This window comes from Buceros rhinoceros, unplaced genomic scaffold, assembly GCF_000710305.1.
Source record: "Buceros rhinoceros silvestris isolate BGI_N320 unplaced genomic scaffold, ASM71030v1 scaffold473, whole genome shotgun sequence".
Classification (NCBI taxonomy): Eukaryota; Metazoa; Chordata; class Aves; order Bucerotiformes; family Bucerotidae; genus Buceros; species Buceros rhinoceros.
Genome location: NW_010405195.1, coordinates 30926 through 45258, shown reverse-complemented (window position 1 = coordinate 45258; position 14333 = coordinate 30926). Strand labels below are relative to the sequence as shown.

The following is a 14333-nucleotide window of genomic DNA, read 5'->3' as shown; positions in this document are numbered from 1 at the left end:
GCTAGAGACATGCCAAGCTGTACAAAACACGTTCCAGTTTTTACTGGAGACTTCCAGCAGGGTAAGTTTGCACTGAATGAGCCTTTGTAACTGAACACTTACAGCATATAGAAGTTCCCAAGCTTAAATTTGCTTCCAGAATAATGACAGAACTGAAGGTTGGTATTTTGGGGTTATTATTTTTGGTTGGTCATGAGGGGTATTAAGTTAAAAGAAACCAGACAGTTTTCTTGTTGGAGGATTTTTCCACCCGGACTGCACTCTCGTAAGTACAAGGTCTTCAGAGAGCAGCGATCAAGAGCCGTTCGGTTCTACTCACTCTGCATGTTCGGAAAGAGAAATTACAGCCGTGAATTCTGCGCTGTGTGATCTGGAACCACATCAGTCACTGGTGGCAACGCAGCCCTGAGAAACTGTTGGGATCATCTCTTAATAATAGACTGAAAACCTTCAAATCCCCAATATTACAGTGTTTCCTCCCTGGAATAAAGAATGACAAATGCAGGAACCAGATCAGAGATGTGGTTTGTTTGCTTTGTTGCGCAGCCAGAATCAGAAATACGCAATGGCTTCCAGGATAGTTTCGATAATTAAATAATTCATCAGCTGGACTAAAACAAAAACAATAATTGCCCAAACCAGCCCCTTTGGGGCAGTCATAATATTTATATTTTTATGTTAACTGCCCGCACAGGAGCAAACCTCATTTCTGCAGGGACTTACATAAAAAACATATTTACCACCTTCCTTATTCACTTGTGAACAGGCTCACCGCTGCCTTATCAGGTAGAAAAGGAGAGTGTTAAAAATTGGCTTCACGCTGCCTTGTCTGAATTTACCTGGCAGCATCTGTAAAGATAATGAAAACACCATTTTATCTGCTGTTGGAAAAGGACTTTCAATCATTTTTCTTGGTGGGTATCATTCAGGTCAGCTTAAAATAGCTTCCCCAAAATGCTGGGCTTGAATTTTTTAACTAAATATCCTTATATATAGCACCTACATATTCATCCTTAATTTCTTGATGTTCTGTTAAATGCTTTGTGTGGGGAGCACTGCCTGGCTGGGATTTCCAGCAAGCTAAACTGCCGCTTCCAAGCAGCAACTTTGTGTAGCAGTTACCTTGGTCGTGTCTGTGGGTGCTGAGCTGGCGATGGCAAAGCCTCTGCTTGGCCATGGCTTATTTTGCAAAGTGATGACATCATGATGGATGTTTGAGGAAAGTAGTCCTGTTTCTGCTTTACTATGCCTGGAGAATGAACAAAAATGTAAACACAGCTGTCAGAGAACAGGGGGTTTATGAGTGGTTTATAGCTCGTGGGCACTGATTTTCTTCTCTCCTTCCAGGTCAGGAATGCAGAAGAGCAGAATTAGTGTTATGTTACTACTGAAAATGTGTGTCTTGCTCTGAAATACTAATTAATACTAATGAATTGGTGGATTATTTCACTGATACAGGCTTTGCTTATCCTTCCTTTTGCACTTTGTGCAGTCCCTGTGGTGCCACGTTGCAGGAATGGGCTCAAAAAGGAGTGGTGAATCTGCAGCAGAAGCCCTATCAGTGTGTGTTTCCAGAGTAGCTCGAGTGTTAAACCCGTAACAGATCTAGCCATTTGGAGTAAAAAACAGCCTGCAAAGCAAAGAGTTTAAATATTTATTGGATTTTTTAATACCTCACCTGTTTGCTGCTCAAGTACCAGATCACACATGTGCCAGGCTGCACTCAGAGAAGACACTTTAGGTCATGGCAGAAGAGCTTTCGTAGCTTTCGTTTTGCCATAGGAACTATATTTCTGTTTACAGGGTGGAATTAAATTCTATTTGCTTTAGAACAAGGCAAGTTGCTTCCCAGAAGCTCGTGACCACCAGAGAGCTGGAGATGGCTGCTCCCGCCAGGCAGGGATGGGTTGGATTCGGCTCCTTAGGAGACCGTCAGGCACCTGAGGTTGATACAGATTGAAAGAAGCAGCTCAGAAACAAGTTTTCTGTATAAAATGAAGGTTTTTCAGAGTTTATTGTAGCATGACTTGTGGCAGCTTTGGCGGGTAGGTTGGGCTGCTAGGTTGGGCTGAACCATGTCATTCCTCTGGCATCTCCAGGAAATAATTACCCTCTGCCACAGCAGATGAAAAGGCAGTTCAATGTCCTCATTTCAACAGCCTCATTCAACACTTGTACTTCCTGCACTTGGAAGAAAAAAATGTAATTTTTTGGGGAGCATTTTTGGAAATTCCTTTTGCTGTTTTGAAGAAGCTTTCTGTGATATTTCTGGTTAAAAAGCTTCACCAGCCCAGGGTAAAAAATGCACGTCCCTGACTGCATGGTTTTTTTCTGCATGTGGGATATCTTCAACATTCGGTTTCAAATCTGTTTTAACACGTTGATTGATGCTGACTGCAGAAAAGAAACTGAATTTCTGAATAACAGGGAAGCTGTTTGGAAAAGTCACTGCTTAACTCCAACAGTAAACTGGATTGTTCGGGAGTCTTTTAATTTTCTTTTTAACAACTGGCAAATATATTGTGCAAAATGCTGTGGGGTGTTAATTTGCTGGACCTGCAGCTCTCCCAGTCTCATGTTGTAACAGTTGTTCTCCTTTATAACTAAATATTGTTGCTCTGAGGAAAAATCTTTTATAAGTGTTGGTGTAACAATGTTCTTTCTCCTTCGAAGAACTGAGTCACTTCTGAGTTTGAGCTGTTTAACATCAGCGATCTTGATAGCACAGTGGGTGCTGAGCAACAGCTGAATACTGATGGTTTCTCCTTCAGTATTTCTGAATTTCTCTGAATTTCTGATGGTTGTTCCTACCCCAGACTCCCTGTTGGTCTTTCTACGCATTCAAACGTGTTTACATTCTGCTGCTCAAATTGGCGCAGTAATTATGTACTTTGCTGTTTTAACCGAGCGCGTTATTGGCCCTGGAGGACTATTTACTTTCTTTAACTGAAGATTAATTTTTTACAGCTCAGTATTTTGCTAACACAAGCATCAACATTTTGATGCATTAGAGAACACGTATTTAGTACATACGACCATACATCTTGGCCATACACAGTGCTGCTGCTGTTTCTGGGTAAATACCATCTTTATTACACACTTCTGTCCATGAAACCCTCAGTTTGCTGATAGATTTGTGTAATTTCATGGATTTTCATCAATGGAAGCAGTGAACACTTGCCAGAGTTCTTCAAGCAGCGATGCTATTTTTTCACGTCGCAATCACTTGAGTTTTTCTCTGTAAATATGTGTAAATTGTGACATAAGAGATGTGATTGGGGATGTGTGTGGTGCTGTCTGGAATGTGTCATTAAACAAATTTGGGAGCTGAAGTAGTGTTGGTTTAGCAAAACACAAGCTTGGAGAGTTTCCTCTGAAAGCAACTTAATAAAAAGGGATGAATTCTGGCTGATTTTGTGTGCGTTACTCCAAGTAGTCTTTCCAGCTCCTGTAACTAATTATTTGTGTACAAATTAGACATTTTCAGCTTCAGAAGGAATCATGCACAAGAAATTATCCACAAGAGGAGAGGAAGAAAATATTTATGGTGGTGACACCACATATGCCTACTTGATAGCTGGCTTTTCTCTTTCCCCACTTTGCCTTTGGGGTATTTTTTGGAGGTTAATAATGACAGATGGAATTGAGAGCTTTGTCCTGCCCATCACTTCCTGATAATGGTGTAACAGTGGGTAGCACCAGAACCTGACCCTGTATTTCTTTTTGTCAAGGTTCTGCTGCAGATTTGCTCTCTGGTTGAAAGACTGAACTAATTTTCCTGTTTTTAAGATTACAAACCACTGAATCTAAAAAATATAAATGTAAATGTTTGCTGTTTCCTCAGGTGGTGCGGGACTACAACCTGCAGCTCTTCTTACAGGAGAATGCCGTGTTTCACAAACCGCAGCCTTTCCAGTTCCAACCGAGTGACAGCGACACTGTAAGAACCCCACTGAATTCCTTGATTTGTTGGTTCTTGCTCTCTTTTTAAGACGGTGGTTATAAATGGGTAACAGAACAGTGCTCTGGTTTAACCTCATGCTGTGTTTTTGGGACAGTGGTCTGATTCCACTATCCCTGCGGGCAGTAGGTGGGGGATCATAACAAAAACATCAAACAGGCTCAACGTCAGCTATAGGAAAGCAGAGTCAGTGTAATTCTCACTACATTTTATTAACATTTTATCATGCTGGTGAGCTTCATGCTATGCCAAATGAAGTGTCCATTTACCTTGAAATTACTCAAGAAATACCTATGGATCTCGAGGAGTACCTATGGATACATATAAAAAGTTACTGATTTAGGCACAGTACTGTTAAAACACTCCAAAGTAATTTCAGAAAATACTATTTTGGTATGTGTGTTACTTCCAAAGCGATTGTTAATGATGATCCAAAATGATCGTTAAAAACTGAGGAATGTAACTACATTTCCAAGCAGCACTGTAATAAATGTGGATTGTTGATGTCCCGCTGACGTTGCTAATGTTGTTTTAAGCAATAACAGTTTAAAATTGGTCTGGATCTTTAACAAAGTGAATCTGGTGCAGCTTTGGATGACTCAAATTCCTGAGTAAACTAATTGGGACTGAAATGTCTTTATCTCCAGTTCAGGTGATTAAATTCCAGAGCCCCGTTAATAGATATGTCAGTTGTTCCGGCTGTACTAACACCGATAACAGATTCCTTTGTCTTTCCATTTTAACAAACTGTGCTTTTGGTTTTTCTCCCCACTCCTTTGTAGAGAGTCAAATATTCCCTTAAAGTTTTAGGTTTTTCTCGATACAGTGAGCAGAATCTTCCTGCCTTTGCCTTTCTAACCCTGGCTGCTGTGTGTTTTCATCCTTGGGCAACTGCCACGTCCAGAGTTTTAACACGGTTCAGCTGGTGGACATTGAGCCTTCACCCGTCAGTGCTATGAGAATGACGATAGCAGAGGTATCCCATCAGAGTATTGACCATCAGCCTTTGTAATCCTATTTCTGTGCATGTAGCTCAGGACGCTGAATTTACCCTTGTGGCAACAGAATGCATAATGTGTATGTATCAAATAAAAAAAACCCCAACCAACTTTTTTCACAATGAGACTTAAATTAAAGAAGGAAAAAGAGACTCAACTGTGTTATTTTTGGTGATCAGCTCCACACTTACCTTTTGCACTTGCCCAGCATTTTTAATCAATGTTTGAACCTTTTGGGGGCATGAATTAAAAATTCACGGCTCAGGATATTGATGTGAATAATCAGTTACTCCTCTGCTGTGAACGGGGACGCTTGTCGAACAACTGGAAGCTATTAGCATGCACTGATGAAACGCAGCCCTATTGCTAATTTAATTTTGTGCCTTTTCCAGAGGGCGATCCCCATGTAAAACAGAACTGGAACTCACTCGTGTTAAACTCTTGGACACAACAAATTACATGATTCTTTGACCCGGCACTTGTGTGGTCTGACAGCTTGTACTGTGTAACTCCAGCAGCTCTTGAGAAGGCGACGAGTGGGTCGTTCCTGTCAAAAGCTGCCTCAGAACCACAGATCAGTCACTCATTTACCTCCCTAACCCACTTGTGCTGTGGAATTACTGTATTTTGGCCTGGTATGGCTTTGTTTGAGCTTCTGACTGCTTCTGCTGTAGCCAGTTGTCACCAAACTAAGAAAATTATCCAGGCTACTTTATGATCCAGACATGTACACTCAGCCAACAGGACCCTACCTGGGCCTTCGCAGGTTACTCATCCACCATTTCAATCAGTAAGTCCAAGAGAATGGGGGCTTTCGCTCAGGCCTTTGGATTTGTCTCAGATTGTATGTTTTCTAATTAGTTGGACAGCATTTAATAGAAGAACAACTACAAGCATTCTTTTGCCACATCCTCTCGCTGGAGATGGTCTGCAGAGATCAGCTGGCTTTTGGGATGTGTGGGTTATGCATGAGAATTTTCACACCCAAGACTAACACTGAAAGACATCTGGTGATTAATGCCTCTAATCAAATGAACAAAATAATCAAATCACATCTAATCAACAACAAATTATGGCCTCTCTTCAAACTAAATACCTGACCTACTGCGACTGGGGTCAAAGTTTGGAGCATTTAGGTATTGCATAGAATCACAGAAGGGTGTGGGTTGGAAGTGACCTTCCAAGCTCATCCAGTCCAACCCCCTTCAAGGGGCAGGGACATCTGCAACTAGAGCAGCTTGCTCAGACCCCCAAGGGACAACCTGACCTGACATGGGGCCAGCCATGGGGCTTCTCCCACCTCTCGCCCAGGGAAACCTGGGCCAGGGTCTCCCCACCCTCAGCGTCAAACATCTCTCCCTTCTCTCTGGTCTCAATCTCCCTCTTCCACTTGAACCCATCACCCCTTGTCCTGTCCCAACAGACCCTGATCCAAAGCCCCTCCCCAGCTTTCTCAGAGGCCCCTGGAAGCACTCAAAGGCCGCACTAAGGTCTCCCCGCAGCCTTCTCTGCTCCAGCCTCAACACCCCCAACTCTCTCCCCTGGCCTCCCAGTAGAGGGCTTCCACCCTGCCAGGGTTCCTGGGGCCTCTTACTTTGTGGGCTTATTTCTGGAATGAAATTTTGCGTATTGTAGGCGAGAAGAATGTGGATGTAGAGCTAACCTACATGGAGAACTGTGAGTGCTTTTGTAAATTCCAGTTTCACATAGTCCATCTCCAAATTTTGCTTTACAAGTGGAGAGCTGTCCCTACAAAATTTTTTACGTTGATCAACTGTTTTCCACTCTCTAAAAAAATTGTTTTAAGCTTAACTTTATACATTTGTTCATGTTACTAAATGGTGTAGATGGTTTCAGTGTCTCGGTTAATTTCCACTATTCCTTTTTTTAAAAAAAGAAGTTTTAAAAAAAAATTTAACTATTTGCCCTTAAGGAAATGGTTTATTGTGAAAGTATTCGGTAAGAAATCATTAATATATTCCCAACCAGCTTTAGTCCTCTCAATAAATGATTTCATGAAAGGGTTCAGCCCTTTATGAACAGCAAGACAGAAAAAAATATTAATAGAGTCTTTTGAAATACCTTCAGCCTCACCAGAAAAACCAGTCAGCACATGCTGACCTTACACGGGAGCTGCTGCTCTGTCCAGTGGAGTGACAGTTTAATCACCAAACATCCTCCCACGAGGGAATAGAGATTTATTGAGTCTGCAGAAACCTCTCACGTTGAAAACACCCTGTCCCCACGCTTCGCAGATAACCCCAGCCATAAGAACAGGGCAAAAAATAGAGGAAATTAGGCAGCTTTTCACTGTTTCCTGTTTGGGAAAGAGTCTTTTTCCTTGAACTGCATGTTATTGTGATAAAATGAGACAGGCGACAAAAATTGTAGTCATGGAGCGGGGGGATAATGGTGACAAAAAGCTGACACTAAATTTTCAAGGTATTTTTCCTGTTTTTATTGATGTGTCGCCCCGTGACTGTGGTTTCCCCCATACCTTCCTGATGCTGGTGTTTGCTCTAAGCACGCAAGCCAAAAAGTAGACAAATCTGATTTGTCTGACAGCTTATCAACACACAAAAAAAAATCTGTTTTTCTCACTCTAATTTGCAGAAAAAAGCAGTTTTGCAGTTTCACCCCTCGTGACTTGGCTGCACAAGTTTTATGGCTAGATGGGGAGAAGAAGGATGAATTTCACTATCACATGCAGAAGAGTATCTTGATTTTCTGAGCAGCTTATACTCAGCTGTATGATATAAGATACACAAGCTGTACTTAGGACACCCTTCTCACTTGTGGCAAAATGTGTTCTCAGCTCTGCAGGTGCTCAGGGGTTTGAAAGTATGCAGAAATCACCGAATAAATGGGAACTAGGACTCGGTCAAGGGCTCTGCTTTGTCAGATTGGACTTCTAGCAGGTGTCTGTGCAGAGGCAGAGGCATCGACACCTACTTTAGCATTCACTATTGAATTTCTTTAAATGTTAAAAATGGATTTTAAACTTATTAAATACATGTAAATATTTTAAAATTCCTTTGCTTCCTAAATCGTTCCGGTTTTATCATTATCAAATATGCATATCTGACGTTTGATATAAAGATTTTAATTCAAAAAAGGAAATATAAAATACTACAATATAGGAAATATAAAGTGCTAGTAAAAAATAATCCCCCAAATTAACAAGTGCAGAGAATGTGCTGCTTTTTCTGGATTTAGAGTAGTCTGTGCTTGAAATACCAGAACCAAGTAAGGTGACTGTTTTAACTATAACTTTTTTGTAATCTAAATATTAAAAAATTCCAATTATGATATAATTTTACCAATGTATAAAGTATTAGGAATTGTTGCTGAGGAGAAGAACAGCCATTCAGATAAAGGAAGGTTTAGCAGATGTGAAGAGGTGCATTCCCTGGGAAATTTGCCATGACTAAAACCGATTTTACTCAATTACTTCCCTTCCCAGTCGTGGTTAAAATAAAGTCTGAGAGAAAATCCTCTTGTTTGAGGTCGCTGTTGAAAGGGTAGGTTGAAGAAAAGGGAAAGTCCGTGCCCTGGAGTTACCGGTTCTCTTACCTTGGGTTGAATTTTACCATCATTTCTGATTTGCTTTAGGGGTTATAAGCTGAGGTTGGTTCACAACCTCATTGATTTTATTGGAATTTAGAGAGCATGCTCTTTGCATCCTGTTTTTTACAGTCAGGAAACACAATTTAAGCCAAGCTCTGAATAATTTCTAACAGTGAGACTGGAGAGTAGGGTAACACTCAAAAGAATTGGCCACTTGAGACATGGGTCTTTCTTTATATTGCATTGAAAATACCAATTAAATGCGTTTCTCTGTGTCAAAGTTGATTTTAAAGGTCCTTCCCCCTCCCCACCCCACCCCCGCCTTTTTCTTTTCCTTTGGTCACCTAATTTTTCCGTATTTCTAGTTATAATAGAATTCACTATAGATTTTTGGAAAATTTGGGTGTGAATGCAGCTGCTGTGATAGCTGAGAGTGGAAATACAAGAATAAAAATGTTGCTATAGAACATTTCTTCAATAAAAAGCACGTGGTCATGGTGAGACTGGTTTCAGCCCGTATGACATTAGAAAGCGACAGGATTTCCTTTGTCTGCTCACATATCCCAGAATCATCTTTCCTGTGAGGAGTCCAGATGTAATTATTGGCTTTATTCCCTGCCTGGTAAGGGTGGTCTTTATCCTTCCCCAGCCCCCAGCGCTCACCACCACGAGAGGTTGAATTATTAGATTAAGCAGCAGAATGTGGTTGTAGAAAGCAGCACTAGTAGATTGGTTTGGGTTTTTTTATCATCACATATGTAAATCAAATATTAATAGGGGATGTAGGTCCTTTTTTATTCTTCTGAGTGGAAAAAAAAAAAACCATGTTGCAAATAATCTCTTTTGAATAATGATGGGTGTCCTGTTTGCAACGCTGAAAATTGACCGCAGGTCAGGTCAGTCCTTGCTCACTCCTGGCTAAACTACAATCAAATTAATTCTACAGTTACAGACTAAAACAAGCACTAAAGTGGAGTCATGATTTTCGTACAGCTGTTGGATTTAGCTGTGAGTTGGGTGAAAAATGTCATGCATATCCCTTCCTCCTCCCTCGCAGAGGTGCTGGTAAGGCTGAGCTTGCTTTCCAGTGTTGGTTTTCATCTCCTCAAAAGCAATGGCTGTGATTTGTGGGTGTGGTTTGTGTTGGTGGTTTGCATGCGATAAACTTTCGCTACTTTTTTCCTCTGTCAAAGTCAACCTTTAGTCTTTCAGCTACAAAAATATGGGGCTTTTAGGCTCCAGAGCCACCTTTTTTCCTGTGAAAACTGTCCACATACCATCTGCCTCCTGATAAAACTGTGAACCGTGTGTTCTTCCCTGTCATAAGGCAACTTCTGCACCTGCATCAACATCTCAGACAAAAATGGAGAAGCAAGAGACGTGTTTGCAGCCCAAATGCATCTGTTAATTTAAGAAACAGCATCGCCACCCCCTAAGCTCTTTAGCTGGTTGCAGACATCTAGATCTTTCAGTTGGTTTGCTGATAGAATTTTTAGCACTAAACACAGCTTTCACTGTAACCCAAACCCTGAGAGAGCAGCAGAATGTTCCTCTATGTTTAGCTCAGGTTTTTTGGCTCTTCCTTCATTCCTTGGCTATGGGTAAGTGGTTTTGGTTTCCCTCTTTTTTTTTTTTTTTTGGACGAGGTTAAATTGAGTTGTTGGACATCTCTCCACCACCAAGTCGCAGTCCTGAAAACACTTATGCAAGAGCTTAATTTAGTAACTCAGGTTAGGACCAGACACTCCATTTCCCCCAGCTTCTTCTCTAAAATTTTGGGGTTTATGTCTCTAGCAGATAAATCCATTACATCTCCTTGCTTCAGACCTGTTTAAGTGGCAGCAGGTCTTTCATTTCTTACTTGATGTACCCTCTAGCCTTTCTTTAATGAGGATCCAGATTTTTCAGGTCATCCTTGAAGTCCTCTGGAAGCATGTCCTCTCCCTGACAGTCAGCTTGCAGCTGCTCCTCTGCTTGTAAGTGCCTTCACAGCCGTCTTGAGTGCCAGCAGCTTGGTCTTTCACAGGTCAGGTGAAGTCCCTTCATCCCATAGCAACTCCATTTCTTCCGGAAGCATTCCGGGTTCTGATGGCTTTGAAACCTTTCTCCTGGCACTGTGTTCTCAGCTGAGTATTCAGACTGTGCATTTCCTCCACTTTCTCTGGTCTTGTCCAGCTTAGGAGTCCCTGTTTCCAGCTTCTTCCCCAGGAGACTAAATTTTGCCTCTAGATCTTTCTCCTGCCTCTATTTTTGGTATCCACACAAACCACTGCGCTAGGTTTCTCCCCATCTCTTTTCATTACCCCATTTTTGTGTTTCTTTTTAGACCTTTAAGCAAGGGTGAGGTCTGCTTGGATACAACTCTGCTTTATGAATACCTAATAGCACCACTCTGATCCATTAACAACTCATTTCTTTTTTACTGTGCCCTTAGGCACAGCCACAAAGTTTGCATTCATTTTTCTGGTCAAGTGCTTTTGATAAATAGATTAAAAATGGAAGACACACTTGGGAGGTTATCAAGTGACTGAAAAGAAGTCTGTATCCTTTCTTAATGAAAATGAGATGCTGAGTAGGAGCAAGACCAGTAGGAACATCACAAATTCGTTAGGAGATGTTTTATAGGGGAGAGGCGATGTCAAACCCTTCTGCTCAGACTTGCAGCTGTTAAGGCTCAGCTGGAAGCTGTGGAAGCAGCCATACAAAAACACTCTCCTCCAATACACTGGGAAAAAACAGAGGTCAAATGTTATCTTAAGGATTGGACGTGCCTGAATAACTCCATGTGTTCGTCCTCTGCGTTTTGCAGTGACTCAGTGGAGCATCTTGACATAGGTAATTAAAGAGGTTGAACAGTAATGAGGAAATATGATTGTATAAAGCCACCTCAATAAAAGCAGAAGCCAACTCACTGTTTAAAGTGAGGGGCTGGGTGAAGGAAGATGCCCCTGTCCACTCTTTGCTCAGTTGGCAGTTTTGCCTTCCTACTTGTCCATGCCATTGCTGACCATGTGCTTATAACTTACCTTCTCCTCTTCTGGGCTGCTCTACACCTTGTCTGACAATTCCTTTTCCTTTGAAAACAGCTTTAACGTGGGCTTTATGGCTCTGTCCCACTCCAGTGGGTTAACCTCATGTAAATGTTTGTTTCTGGCTTTGAGCTAAAAGATCTTGTCATCTTATACGGGATTGTGAAAGCCTCTTGGGTTGTTGGGTTTCTTTTTTTTGGGGTCAGTGTGAGCAACACGAGGGAGCTCCCTCCCCGCCATCCCTCTTTTGATGTCTGTCAAGGCATTGTGTAGGGACAAGTTGAAGCACTGCAAGCCTACAGGAAAGCTGGGGAAGGATTCTTCATCAAGGAGTGTAGTGATGGCATGAGGGGTGACCGTTTCGAACTAAAAGAGATTTAGATTAGCTGTTAGGAAGAAATTCTTAACTGTGAAGGTGGTGAGACACTGGCCCAGATGGCCCAGGTAGGTTGAGGATGCCCCATCCCTGGAACTGTTCAAGGCCAGGTTAGACGGGGCTTTGAGCAACCTGGTCTAGTGGAAGATGTCCCTGCCCATGGCAGGGGATTGGAACTAGATGATCTTTAATGTCTCTTCCAACTCAAACCAGTCTATGATGATTCAATGATGACAATGAGTTACAGCTTCTTGAAACAGAAGCAGCAAGTGGCCCGGGAGTCACCTGAAGCATTAGATACATTTCAGAGGCCTGTGGTGGGAGTGTATCTGTGTAGGGTTTGGCTTCCTTTCCCTTGCTTGCCTCTACAACTGGAAATCTTCTCCTTTACAACCCTTTGAATCCGCTAGCCCCAGCTCTCTTGTAGTAAGAGGATGAATAAGAATAAAGGCCAGATTCAATTTTGTTGAAAAGGAGATTAGCTGAACAAAATGACAAGCTGAACCGATTTTTGGCTCATTTTCAATTAAACCTCTGCATGGGTTGGGATCATTGCCTTTCCCACGAGGGGAGGTTAATCTAAAGGCATAAAAAATCTCGCTTTTAATATCACTTCAATTTGCTTCCCAGTCTTGATTTTACTCCAGTTTATACCAAATGCTGGTAATAAAACTGTCTTCCTTCCTTGACACCAAATGTACTGCTAAAAGAGCTGGTAACACCATCTCTTCTTCTGCATCAGCTGGAGGCTTCTAACCTAGCTTGAAAATACTTCCTTGTCTTTCTGAATTTTACCTGCTGCCTCACCATGAATTTCTCCTTCCTAAACAACTTTTTCACACATGTGGGATCTTCTGAAGTTTCAAACTACACCCAATGAGGAAAAATCCTGTCTTCTGAACAGCACTAAGCACACTGTCTCTTCTTGAGAGATAATTATAAGGGGATTTTTCTTGGTTGATGTCAAAGGTTGTGCAAGATTATATCAGCTTGAAGAGAACTTGTGATAAAAAGGAATCCAGGGCTGGAGCAACTTTCTCGGTAGGGAGATGTGCGGGAGTTGGCAAGTCCTCCAGGAAAAGGAGTTGTTCTTGAAAATCCCCTTCAGAGTATTGATTAACTTAAACTGGAGAAACCACTGAAATGTGTGTTGGAAGAATCCGTTCTGTTGTGCCAGGAGCGTACCCTTAGAAGGTGGGGTGAATATCATGTCCTCTCATAGCTAATTTTACTGAGGAGAAGTGTATAAGACTGGCTCAGAAAAAGAATCACAGAATCACAGGCTGACTGAGGTCAGAAGGGACCTCTGGCGATCAACTGGTCCAGAGCCAGTTGCCCAGGCCCATGTCCAGGTGACTTTTGAATATCTGCAAGATGGAGACTCCACAACCTCTCTGCACTTGGTCACCCTCCCAGGAAAAATATGTTTCCTGATGTTCAGAGGGATCCTCCTTTGTTTCCATCTGTGCCTGTGGCCTCTGGTCCTGTCACTGGGCACCACCGGGAAGAGCCCGGCTCTGTCCTCTTTGCACCTTCCAGTCACATATTTATGCACATCGATGAGATGCCTCTGAGCCTTCTCTTCTTCAGGGTGAAGAGTCCCAGCTCTCCCAGCTCATAGGAGAGATGCTCCAGCCTCTTCATTACCTTCATGGCCCTTCACTGCATCTTTCCACTATGGCTATTATCCTTACGTGGCTGAGGTGCAATAAATCTCTGCAGAACACCCACAAATACAGAAGGAATATCCAGAAACCTACTTTAGTGGACAGATGGAGAGTGATTTACACCCTAAACACTGAGAGGTGTGTATAAATGCACTGGGTGGGGCACAAATGGAAATGATAGAAAGATTGGGAATGATTTCAGGAAGTGTCTTCAGAGATTCCGATAGGTTCTGCTCAAGCTGTAGACAGTAGAGAACTACTTCATCTTGCTTTAGTTGGCATTTCTTGGAGGGGAGAAATGACATTCTTTTGGTTATTGACACAATAAAAGGCACGAGGAGAAGCATAAAAAAATGAAATGTGATTTGAAATTTGAGTTGCTCTCTTGCAGACAAAGTTTTGGGGGACAGAAATTGCTGTGCTGTTCTAAAACATTTGATGGCATCATGGTTGATGACAAATTACAAAGAATGAGCCTAAATGACCCATTGGATCCCGCTTAACCTTTCATCTTTGCTTCCTGTAATGCACGTTTACTTCAGAAATGAGTTGGCTTCCTTGGCTGGTTGTTCTTCATGTCTCTGATGTAGTGAAGCAGTGTTATTCATCATGGGTGTCTCCCATGGCAGTAGAACTGTGTGTGCTGTTCAGTGTCACGCTGATTTCCCTGAGTGGTGATCCTTGTGAACTTTGATTTGCTTCCGTTGTTGGCTTTCCACAACATGGCACCATCAC

The 14333-nt window shown here is 42.1% G+C and overlaps 1 protein-coding gene across 1 annotated transcript in view; it reads left to right on the top strand.

Moving 5' to 3' along the window:
- FCHSD2 (FCH and double SH3 domains 2) overlaps positions 1–14333 on the top strand; it is a 144475-nt gene that overhangs the window by 102726 nt on the left and 27416 nt on the right. Inside the window, exons 9-10 of the mRNA XM_010133623.1 lie at positions 1–61; positions 3845–3940. The exon at positions 1–61 is cut by the window's left edge and continues 5 nt beyond it. Coding sequence (XP_010131925.1) covers positions 1–61; positions 3845–3940 — 157 coding nt within the window. The remainder of the gene's footprint in view (positions 62–3844; positions 3941–14333) is intronic.